Genomic DNA, 12,488 nt, shown 5'->3' with positions numbered 1-12,488 from the left:
AAGAAGTGGAAAATTGTGGTGTACAGCTCTGGCCAATGGACAAGTTCCACAAAAACAACAGCTTTTCAACACCACCAAATTCAAAGCAATTTGTGCTCACTACTTCCTAATGCAATTAAAGATCCAGTGAAGATAAATCCTCACGAAACCTCAAAATTATCTAATTATTAACCCTCAGCTCCCATCATTGAGAGGAAGATCTTTCACCTGTCCCATTTTAAAATATTTCCATCAATTCCAAACAGAGGAGCCAGAGATACAAATATTAATAACAGATTATATTAGTAACATTAGATTTTTGCCTCCTAAACAAAAGCAGAGGAAGAATAAATTCCTATGTTTTTGTAGTAAGATTTAATTTTTGCTGACATTCAATGAGTATCAAACAAACTTTAATGCCAATGTCTTTGTGAGGCTACTGTCAGAACATCTGCATGGGGGTACCAGTACACAATAAAATACCCAAGGAAATCACACACAGGTGGCCAAGGAGATTTCAGTTCATCTTTTGGCTGTATGTTCTCCAAACAATCATGCCAATTTAAAAGTAAGACTAAAACAGAGCTCCCAAAACATGAGCAATCACCACGAGACAGCAAAGTTTGAGATTTATCTCACCTTTTTTTGTTCCTCTGTCCATCTTTGGAAAATTTCATATTTTATGATGCATCTAGATTGGTAACAGATAAACTCCTACTACTAAATTTCAGTAATTTATCGATATAATTCCCTAAACTAAATATTTATGTTTCACAAGCAAAACAGTTTGTCTTACTTTAATGGATGTAGTTTGATTGTGGCATGAAAATACCATTATGCTTTAGAGCTCTTACAGTTCCTTTTCATTGAAGCAGCAACCAGCCCAGAGAGAATCTTTAAAGGAGACAGAAAGCAACTCCAGCTACCTGCATATCTAAGGGGTTTTTTTGGCTGATTTTGCTGAGAAAACCATTTAAATTTAAATCTTTAAATAGAACGTATCCAAAATAATTTCATGACTGATATTGATCATTAGCTGAGTTCAGGAAAACCTACTACCAGTAAGAAAAATATAGTGTATGTGGATAAACCACCATGTAAAAAAAAAAAAACAACAGAGCAAAGAGAGAATGCAGAACGCTAAATGGCTGCCAAAGAGAAAGATTACTCACGTGGCAGCAAGAAATCAGAATACCTGGATCAAAAAAGTAAGCCAGGACTACATGAAGTGAAAGTCCACCACTGAGTTTTGACGGCAGCACCTTCTCTTGGCACACGACACCCACAAAGATCCCTGGCAGACAGACAGAACTGACTCCACAGCCCTTCACAGGCAAGGCAGGCAAAGCAGGATGGGCAAAAATAAGTAAAAGCTACATTAAGACAACATAAAGAAAGAAAGACCTTCACTTCCAGGGCTACAAGACTGAAGAAAGCACCCACTCACCTGGAAGCACTTGTGCTTCTGAATCACATAAGCATTTTTCTGAAAATCAAACCTATCAAATCTATGCTTTACACTGATTATTCTAACAAAACCTTCTCAAAATGAACAGACTCAAAAAGTGTTCACAAATCAATCTTCAAAACAAGACTGCAACATTCTGTATTAAATATATGTATTGTTATATGACTACTAAGCAAGCAACAGAAAATAAAATAGTCAAGGGACAGAAATTTATACGGCATGGCAAGTGGCAACATTAAAAACTTGTTTTTAAATTCTTTTTGAAGCAGCAGCTTATTTTAGAGTAAAGCTGCGTCTAGGTAAGGCATAAACACCTAGAAAAGGGAACACTGCAAACACTTCAGCCTGATAATATAAAACCAGGGAAGACAGGAAAGCTCTTTGAGATAGAGAAATTTAAGGAACTTAAAATAACAAACATGCACAGGAAACAAAACAAGACTGAGAAAGTGTGTTATGATTCACCACCTCTAGAGCTGTTTCCACTCTCCTGGATCACTTAATTTGATTATTTAGATTGTTATTCCTAGAATATTTGAGATCATAATACTTGCATAACACAAACCAGGGCATCACAGGATTTGTAGCATACAGAGAAACTGAAAACACAAGGAGGAAATTTGGAATGCCAAAATATCCGAGCAGCAGTGCAAAAATAGAGCAGGTTAAACATATGGGCCTTGTGATATGACAGCACAAAGATGACATTCTGCAAAAGGATTACACAAATCAAGAAACTGTACTCGATTCTGCCTTGAAGATACAAATAAAACTGCCTTCCATTTCTGGGAACCATGTTATCTTCAGCTCAATAATCTCCCTGAAAAGTTAGAGAACAGCAACAAGTGGCTCACAATTTTCAGTCTTTACTGATAGAGGAGTGTGTTTAGTAGCACAGCTTAGGAGAAGCAGAGAAGAAAAACACTCACTAAAGAACCACCAGAAATAACTTATTCTTTTAACAGTGCTTCCCACTTTGAGAACCATAATCATTATGAAGTTGTGTAATCAGCACTGGAAGATAACAGCCTTCAGGTGTGGTGTCAAGGCAATTTTATCTGCTGTAGGTATTACCCTCCCATTCTCTCAACCCCAAAACACAGGAAACAAATGCAACATAAAATGACCAAAGAAAGATGCAAACTCACAGAGCAGATCTAAAAAGTTTCAGTTATCATCATGTTAAATTAACTTAAAACAGAGAATACACAGATAGGATAGCATTGTAGTAAGTAGCAGCCTTGTCTATTTCTACCTCAGTGAATACTTGTTCCTTCAAGTATTAACCATATATCAAGAGCAAAGAAACCAGCAAAGTACAAGTCCACTAACTGGCTCAATTCATAACAAAAGGGCCATAAATGAAGGTTTGGCTCCTGTTCTGCAGGACACTGAATTAACTTCTACTTGTACAACTGTCTAAGCTGTAACTTAACATTCAAGTCATCCTAAGGAAGTCCACTTAAAGACATGCCGAAAGGAGTTTGTTTCAAAGGAAAAGCAAATATTTACATTTCTTTGTTTGCACATATTGAAAATATTTTCTTTGCATTTTTAAGATTTTTTTTTTCATTTGGAACCTAATCATTACTACAGCACAATAAACTAAAATGCTCAAAATAAGGACTTTACTGCAATTTTACAGGGGAGCTAGTAATTTATACAAAGGCTACATGGAATGACATTAATAGTAAGTGGAAATTCTTTATGCTAGGTTCTTATTTAGGCACATTTAACAAATCATAACACCACTGTATGAGCCAACAGTAAGTTTTTTACAAGTCTCAACTCAAACCACCAAGGTGCAGTTTTCTCCCTCTGACATTATACAAGCTGTTTGAATTACAGCACTTCTCTATGGTGCACCAGGATGACAACAGGACTCTCAAAATCATAAATGTTTTGCTTTTCTCTATCAAATATCTTGGCATATACCTTAAGCAACCTCTATCAAATAAAGAAAGTATTCATTAAACATTAGCAACAGAAGTTCAGCGAAATTTATTTAAGAATGTAAATTCTAGTATAGAGAAGAAAATTAGATATGGGAAAAGAAATCCCAGGTCTTTCTTGCTTTACATTTTACCATTCTTAAGGGGGGAAAACATCCAGTACTCCAGCATCTCAAAAGGCTTCAAAATTTTTCCCCAGTTCTTTGTTGGTTTTGAATGCTGCAAAACCACCACTGTAATCATTACCTCTGAGTATCACAAAACCAATGATAAGCAGCAAGCACAACATGGAATACTTATATTTCATTTTCTAAAACAAATATTTTTTGAACAACCCCAGACAGAAAGCTGTCTGACAAAAAGCTTTTTGTAGTTATAAAAAAGAATCAGTTACATAGACATATGGATAGCCAAAGAAATCTCTACCTCAGGGAATCTTACAAAATTGACACTTTGTATTTCTGCAAGTCATGACATCGTATTTGTTTAACAGCCACAGGGAGAGTGGATAAAACTCACTGTTCATACAAAGACGTTCCTTACCCTCTTCTGCCCTTTCTCTTGCTCAACTTAACTGGAGATTACATTCCCACCTGTCTCAATGACTCCCTGCAATTACTTGGCTCCTTTACAGCAGAGACCAATTTTTCACTTCCTTTGGGTTAAGTTCTCTTTTTCCCCTCAGGCTATTAGACATATCTCATTCCCTCTCATCCCAGAAGTTTTCTGTGTGCATCTCACATCATCCCCTTGCCAGAAACCTCTATTCCTGTCTCAAAAGCTCCATCTGCTTTTCATCTCCCTGCTCTGCCATGCACCACTTTCTCAGCCAAGAGCAGACAGCTCTACAACCACCCCAGGCAAGGGGTTCTGGTTCTAGGTGGATTTCCACACTGCTGATTTCCATGCCAGCTCCCCGTGCTGCTCATTCCCCCACCGTTCCTCTCCAACTGGGCAGGGGTTTTAAAAAATATGTAAATATATGAAAGGTACTAGAAAGCTGTGGAAAGATCTGAGCACGAGTGGTATGGTAGAACATTTCCATGTTGGTTTTATCTGTGACCAGCTCCAGCAATGCGATGTCACATTGCTGCCAAACGGCTGTTCAGGCTGTGACACTCTGCTTCACTTCATTGGAAATGAAACAGGGAAAGCAAAAAAAAAAAAAAAAAAAGACAGTTTTTTTCCTTTACTGCCTAGGAAATTCCCTAAAAAAACCCATCTATTAAACCTTGTATTTAGAAGTTACCAGACTGGATGATGTCACAAAGTTAACACAAAATGCACACAGACTGGTATGGATGTTCAAATCCTACATAAAAGCAAAACTAATTCTGTCTTACACTGAAGAGGAAAATGTTTTTCTCAAATTGTATGAAGTATATTTACATCTTACTACAATAACTATAACAGCTCATTATACCAAGCTCTTTCATCTAGTTCACAAAAAGACCTCATGTTAACCACTCAATTATACCAACCAACAGCTTTAGTAATAAAGATACTCACCATACAAAATATCTGGGCTGTTTTGTCTACCCATCAAAAGCTATTTTCTCCCGTGCCAGAAAGGCCTGAACATAACCATTACAGAAACAAGGGGTTTATTTTGCAATTTGAAAGCAAATAACTACAGCAACAATAAATGCAGTTAGAAATACTGCACATACAATTTTCAGCAGAATTTCTGAAACTTGGGTAAACTTCTGTATAGCTCACTGTGACATGGCAATATTACACACATTAAAAAAAAAATTTAATGACTTAACCACCTTGCCCTAAGTGCTAATGAATGATTCTTCACTTCCTGCATAGGAACAAGTGAGACTATGCAGCAAAGAGAGGCCTGAAGCACTTTTTAATCTGGTCACATGGATCCATGAAACACACCTATTAGTACCACATGTCCTCAGGATTGTATTTCAAATTTACTGTTCTGCCTTCATAAGTGTCACTCATACAACTTGCGTGCCACTGCCAAGTCAATCTTGAAAGTTCTTCACTTCCAAGATTTTAAAAGATAGACAAAATAAGGACTAGAAATAAAACCAACATTTTTAAATCAGCAAACATCTTAAAAGTTGACAAAGCCTTCATTTTACACGAGATTTAAAAAACTCAGACTAGAGCCTGGAATTTTCATGTGTAAACCTCTTATCTTTCAACCCATTAGTTCCACATTGTCATTTCACTCAGCAAAATGAAAAAAACTTCATAATCTGAAGCACAGAAAAGATTACTACTGAAAAACTTATCTGAAATGTGTTTTCCAAACTGCTTATCTATTAAATAGGAACAGAATAATAACATTCCTAGAAGTATTTTGCAAGTCTTACGAACACAAATTGTCAATGAGTATTACTGAATACTCCTAGAGTCAGGGCCTCACAATAACTGACTCGATGGTGAATAACAAAAAACATGGAAAGGTTATCCTCCTTCCAAAACAAACCCAAAAAGAAAAAAAAAAAAAAAAAAAGAAGAAGAAAATGAAGCCTTACAAGTTCCATGAAAATCGCCTGTGAGATGGACATTATTTAGGGCTAAGCCTAAAGCAAAGATTGCTTCATAGGCGCAAAGACAACCTGTTACACTTGGCCTAGGAGCACATCAGTCAGCACTCCCAGCTCACGCAGCAGAACAGCTGATCCTGCAGCTTAAATGCACCTTTTGCATGCTCCTTGCCCAGCCAGGAGGAGGAGGGAGCAAAGGATAAACTGCTAAGAGGGGTAAAGATAATGCAAGAATAGTAAACCAGGGGTAACTTCTAGGTGACAGTAGAAAAAAAAAGCTTTTCATACAGATTTACTACTTGAATTTCTGCTCAACAACTTCAAACTGCAAGACCTACCACTGCTTTCTAAATCAAACAAAATCTGATGATGAAACTATTTCAGATTTAAATGTATTTCCATAATAAGTGTTCCAGTAAACAATATTTAAATTATTTCAGTAAACTAAGTGTTTGTAAGAAAATATCATAATTCAGCAGTAACAACAGCAGGGAGCTGCAGATGCATCTCCACCACGCTCAGCTCAGCTGGTTTATACCCAAATCCATGCATTTGCTTAGGTCCAGCTTCAGTATTTATAGTTAACTGAACCCTTATTTTTTTCTTTTCAAGTCCTGTCAAATGTTTCTCAGCATTGCAACAAGACTAGCAGCTCCAGAGGACTCTGGAGGAACACATCCATCCTTTCAGCACAGATCTCAAGTTGGGGAAAGGCACAAGAAAATGAGCTGCATTCACGTGCTGATAATGGTCTTTGTTCCAACTGTAAATCCAGAGGATCACCAGGCTTGAATGCAGACTATTATTACTCAGCCAGCTGATCTGAGCTCGCTCACAAAAGTCACAGACAAACTCCTGCACAGCAGTGGGAACTTAGCACAATTCCCAGGGAAGAAATGGAACTGCTACAGATGAACGAGATAGCTGCCAGTCCTAGAGTTACTGCTCTGAACTCTCCTGCTGAGCTGAAAATGCCACCTTGGTTATTTATCCCAGGTGTCAGTCTGGGCTTTGCTTTTTCCTTTCTGGGTTTTCTGGGAGGGAAGATAAGCATGTTGTACTGCAGGCATGTAAACGGAGGGTCAAAATTTACCCTAAATTTCAGGGCATCAGTAGTCACCTCTATATTTATTTCTTGTGTTATTATAAATACTGACCAATTTCCTACAAGTTATTTCTTTCTGTCAGCAGATACTCTCAAAACACAATAAAATGTTAAAAATAGAAGTTGTTGAACAGTAGCTCTATTTTAACCATATGCAAGATTTTCTTCTTCATCTGCTTCATTTGTATTTGATATCACTACAGGAAAAATCAGAGATAACACAACGTGGACAACGATAAAGAACATGCTCAAGAAAATGGGAATTTGATCACTCACGGAATTCAGGCCCTCTTACCACACCCTTTAATTCATTCAAATTTTCTGAAGAGGAAGCAAGAAAAAAAATCCCAAGCCCAGGGGCATGATCTGAACGTTACCAAACCTGCTGACAGCAGGAGAGTCTTTACCCAGTACACTCTCCTACCAGCCTCCTCCGGCTAAACTCAGGGTCTGAGAAGTCAAAACTGTTAGTTCTGTCTCTTCCCTTTTCTCTCCTCTCCCTCCCCAGGGAATCTTACTTTACAGCACACTGAGAGTCAGACACAGAGTTCCTCAGGACTTCGGAGACACGGGGAGTCAGCAAAGGTCATGAAGCACTGTACAAGAAATTACTCCATATAAAACAACACTTAATAGACAAAATATCGTTCTCTAATAGCCACAGAACTTACATTTTAATTCAGAGGAGACCAAATCAACGAATGATTTATTCTTTCAGGATTTCAATGCATTAAGTCTAAACTGTTTCCAGCTCTTCCTTGGTATTTCACTATTCCAATTTACACACTCTAACTCTTCAGCACATCCCTACCTTTTGCAACACTCTGCTTGTCTGTGTGATCATCTGAAAGGCACAGGATTATGCTGTGGCTGCCTTCCAAGCAGCAGCAATCATTTGGATCACAATGTCAAGGCAGCAACTTGCTGAACTACATGTGACAAAAATAATAAAGCATTCTAACACCCTGCAGCAAAGAGTGCACACCAAACGAAATTTTCCAACCCCAGGAATAACAAATGGCACTCTGGGTAGCATTGCCCTTCTCCCACCAACTCAACCAGCATGCTTGGAATTACAGCACAAAACACACGCTCAACACACCAAGTTTCCATCCTGGCAGGTCAAGACAAAACTTTGCAAAGATTTAAAACAAGGCACAGTCCTTATTTAAACCACTAAACACAAAGAGTCCCACTCCTGGTGTAAAGGGAAGGAGCAAGGACCCACACACGTGGATTTAACCACTTACAGCAAGAGGACCACGAGAACAATGACAGAGAAAGAAAGTAGCAACCAGCTCTGGAGGGCACAGGGCAAGGCACAATGACGCTACTTCCAGAAAACCCCTGCAAGTTATTTCTGTTATTTCCTCAACCCCGACATGCACTTGGATAAGATCAGGATTAGACTTAGACTTTCACTCTGTGGAAAACAAGAAACTGTTATCTTAAAGTTCCTTCATGCACCTGGTGTTTTTCCAGAAGTCTACTCCCATACTTAGTCAATTGCATGTAAAATCTCAGCTTTTGAAACAAACAGAAAACAAACAAAACCTACAAACCCCAACATCCACACCCCCTCTGCACTCGCATAAGTTTAGAAGAAAGAAAACGTGATTTCTAGGAGTCTCAAAAGTCTGATAGAAACCAAAGACCTGAATTTTTTTCTGTCTTCTTAAGACTTTTAGGCCAATTACATGGTTTTGGGGAACTGACTCACGAGGGGTTTGCTGGGCTGGTTTCAATCTTCGAGGTTAGGTCTAGTCATGCCCCCTTTTCATTCTGAAATATGGGTACTTGTACAGTTACAAAGATTTTGATCTAACATATATTCAAAGTACATTTCTGGACCAAACCACGTAATTCTCCACACTTAACAGGGAAACTATCTTAAGAAACTACAAATAAAATTTGAATTGTTACTTAACTGTAACTCTAGCAGGGAAGTCTGATACTTTTTCTGCTAAACGTATAGAAAAATCGTACGAGTTTCTTAAACTATTTGAAAGGACTAATTAGCAAGGGACACACAGCACTTCCACACTGTTTTTACGTCCTTTTTCCACAGTATTTTCAGTTTTTCAAGTACACTGTTGCATACAACATCCAGGAGAGCTGGATGTTGTTCTTTGAAATGCTCGAGTCAGTAGGCTGAAACGGACCTGAATGGTCGAATTCAACCATGTGTGAGAATTCGGTTGTGCCTTTTCACCAGAACCAAGCTCGAATCTTGGTAAAATTAAATGTGCAGCTTTAACATACAAAAGCTCAAGAACTAACTCATCCTTACAGATTCTGAAATTCACAATTACAGAACTCATTCAAAGATGACTCTGAGCCTCACTCCACACCGTGCACGATTATTACTTGTGCACACGTAATGCAGGAAGGGCTGGTCTCCTTTTTATTTCAGCAAACTCGATTTTTTTCCTCCCTCATGTTTTAAGAGGCTTTCACTCGGTTTTCTCGCCCTAGAGCAGAGACCCTGTTGCGGGCGCAGGTAAAACCGCATCCAGAAATGCATTTCCCATCCCGAAGCTTCAGCACACCCCACCTGCGCTTTGCCGCAAGACACAGCCCTGAAGAGCCCCGAAAGCACCATCTGAGAAATATCCGCAGCTTCCGAGGAAAGAGGCCCCGGAGGAGCAGGAGGCGGAGGCGGCAGCGCCCGGCGGGGCCGCTCGGGGCTCTCACGGCTCGGGGAGCGCCCCCTCCTCCGCGGGCAGGGCCGGGCGGCCGGGGGCCCGAGCAGCAGGGGCGGGGGCCCGGCACAAGTTGGCCGCAGAAACCTGTGGCTGCCGTGACAGCCCCGCGGCCGGCGGCGGGGCGGCGCCCGGGCGGCGGGGGCTGCCGAGGCGGGGACCCCGGGGCGCGGCGGACACTGACCTGTCCTCCGAGTCCATGCGGCTCAGGGGCTCCCCGTCCGAGGACATCTCCAGGCTGCCCCGCCGGCCGCCCGACGTGGCGCTGCCGCAGCTGCTGCCGCCGCCCGTGCCGGGGCCGGTGCCGTATCCCTCGTCGCCGCCGCTGGACACGCTGCTGGAGCTGCTGCCGCCCCCGCCGCCGCCGCGGCCCGGCCCGTCCTCCTGGCTGCCCCGGGGGCCCTTGGGCTCCTCCTTGGCGTCGGCCTCGCTGCCGCCGCCGGGGCTCGGCGAGCGGGTCTCGTCGCTGCAGCAGCCGCTGCTCGTGCTGCTGCTGCTGCTGCTGCTGCCCACCAGGCTGCTCTCCTCCTCCTCGCCGCCCTCCTCCTCCTCTTCCTCCTCCTCGTCCTCGTCCTCCCCGTCCCCGGCCTGGCTGGCGCTCTCCGGGCTCGGCTCCGACATGCTCTCCGCCTCGCCGTTCAACAGCAGCAGCGGCTCCGGCTCCGCCGCGGCCGAGGACGAAGGCGGCGGCGGCGGCGACGACGACGAGGAGGATCCGGCCCCACCGGCGGCCGCCGCCACCTCCGCCTCCTCCTCCTCCTCGGCGGGCGCCGCCTGCCCGGGAAGGCGCCGCTGGGGCTCCGCCATGTCGCTGCAGCGAGCGGCCGCCATGGCGCCTGCGAGTCGCTGCCGCGCGCGCGGGGCCGGCCGCGGGCGTGCGCACGGCGGGGGCGTGCGCGCGCGGCCCCGTGCGCGCCCGCGCGGCCGGTGCGCGCTCCCGCCGCCGCCCGCGCGCGCCCCCCTCTTCTTCCTTCGCCCTCCTCGCGCACCCGCACCGCCGGGGAGGGGCGGGGCCCGGCTCGTGCCGCCGCCGCCGCACGCGCTACGGAGCGCGCCGGGGGACAAACAACGCGGGGAGGGCGGAGCGAAGGGCGGTGGCGGGCGAGCGGCGGGATCGCGGCTGAGTCTGCCGGGCATCCCAGCGTGAATCCCCCAGGGATCCCAGCTGGAATCCCCCGGCAATCGCAGTTCGGGGCCGCTGGAATGGCGTGATCCCGGCCCCCGGCTCCATAGATAGCGGGGAGTGCCGCGGGACGAACCGGGAACGAAGCGCTCCCGGTTGCCCCGCCTCGCTCCAGGAGAAATCCCGAATGGCACCAGAGTCCCACAGCGGGGCAGGGACATTCCCGGCTGGCGCTGAGATGGAGCAGAGCCGGAGCAGGGTGGCCCCGGCGGAGGGTGGGGCAGGCAGGGCTCCGGAGGCACCGGGCACGGCGGGTCCCCTCACGGCCATTGCGGGCCGTTCCCTCACGGGCATGGCGGTGGGGAAGGGGACACGGAGAAGCGCAGGGAACGGGACAATCGAGGCTCCTCGGAGAGAGCTGCAGGCGCTGAGGAGCCAGCCGGGCAGAAGTGCCGCAGCACGGCTCGGCCGAGGCAGGAAGGAGACGGGGAAAGGGTCCCAGGGCCGCTGGAAAAGGAGTGAGAAACGCCGCGCTGGGCAGGGAGGAGAGAGAATGAACCCCAGAGCAAACTGGCCCGAAACCTCTCCAGGCAGGGAGGAGGCTTCCCGGCTCCTGGGAAAAGCTGTGTGACCGAAGGGGACTGTGAAGTATCACAGGATGGTTTGGATTGGAAGGAACCTTAAAGATAATCTCATTCCAAACCCCTGCCCTGGGCACGGACACCTTCCACCAGACCAGGTTGCTCAGAGCTCCATCCAACCTGGCCTTGGACACTGCCAGGGACCCAGGGACAGCCACAGCTTCTCTGGGCACCCCATGCCAGGGCATCACCACCCTCACAGAGAAGAATTTCTCCCTAATACCTAGTCTAAACCTATGGATGTATAAAAGGGGTAAAGTGAAATCTCAGCAGCATGACTGTCAATCACATAGAAGCCTTCAGAACAGAGTTTGAAAATTAAGGTCATTTAATGAGCATGGAAAATGGGATAAAGTTAACAGTAAAGTACATACGATGGGGATTGGCAATAGAACAGAAAGGTAGAATCTGAACGCAGAGATATAATCAGGTAGTTTGACAAGTTATTGGAGAGATGAGAAGGGTAATGAAAGATATTCAATCAAAGGTAAATAAACCAAAGGTAATAAAATGATGTAATAAAATGCTGTTCTTTGTGAATTTTAAATATCCTACATCTGTCAGTCTTTAGCCAATGCTTACAGAGCTTGCCACATTTAGCAGAAAAATCATGAAGCCGTGGTAGTGAAGTTTAAAAACAAACACAGAACCACAGCTCAGTCCAGAAAAGCCTTGTGCCTTCTGCGCATGAGGAAGAACCTCACAAACTCAAGTTTCAGCAGGCAGATCTGGCATGTCCACAGAGATCCTGGATTCCAGGGGAAGCTAACTGCGTAGGATTAAAATCTGGAGAAGGTGCTCCGAAGACCTGCATTTGCATGGCTGGTGATGGCTCCCAGCCCATCAACAGATGTAGCTGTGAGCAGCAACAAGAACAAGCTGTGGTGTAGCAGCCAAAATAGAGAGCCACAGCGCTGAAACAGCAACAGGGGGGTCGGGGACTCAACACTGGATTAGCCTTTGAAAACAAACCAATAACACATTTAGCCTGCAGAGGAGCATAAG

The 12,488-nt window shown here is 44.5% G+C and overlaps 1 protein-coding gene across 1 annotated transcript in view; it reads right to left on the bottom strand.

Annotated features, from left to right (window-relative positions):
- AEBP2 (AE binding protein 2) overlaps nucleotides 1-10,550 on the bottom strand; it is a 41,071-nt gene extending 30,521 nt beyond the window's left edge. Inside the window, exon 1 of the mRNA XM_058023451.1 lies at nucleotides 9,904-10,550. Within this exon, the coding sequence (XP_057879434.1) occupies nucleotides 9,904-10,550 (647 nt within the window). The remainder of the gene's footprint in view (nucleotides 1-9,903) is intronic.
- Between the last annotated feature and the right edge of the window lie 1,938 nt (nucleotides 10,551-12,488).

Source organism: Melospiza georgiana, chromosome 4, assembly GCF_028018845.1.
Source record: "Melospiza georgiana isolate bMelGeo1 chromosome 4, bMelGeo1.pri, whole genome shotgun sequence".
NCBI classification, from domain to species: Eukaryota; Metazoa; Chordata; class Aves; order Passeriformes; family Passerellidae; genus Melospiza; species Melospiza georgiana.
The sequence above is the reverse complement of the archived record's forward strand: the minus strand, read 5'-3'. Positions and strand labels throughout refer to the sequence as shown.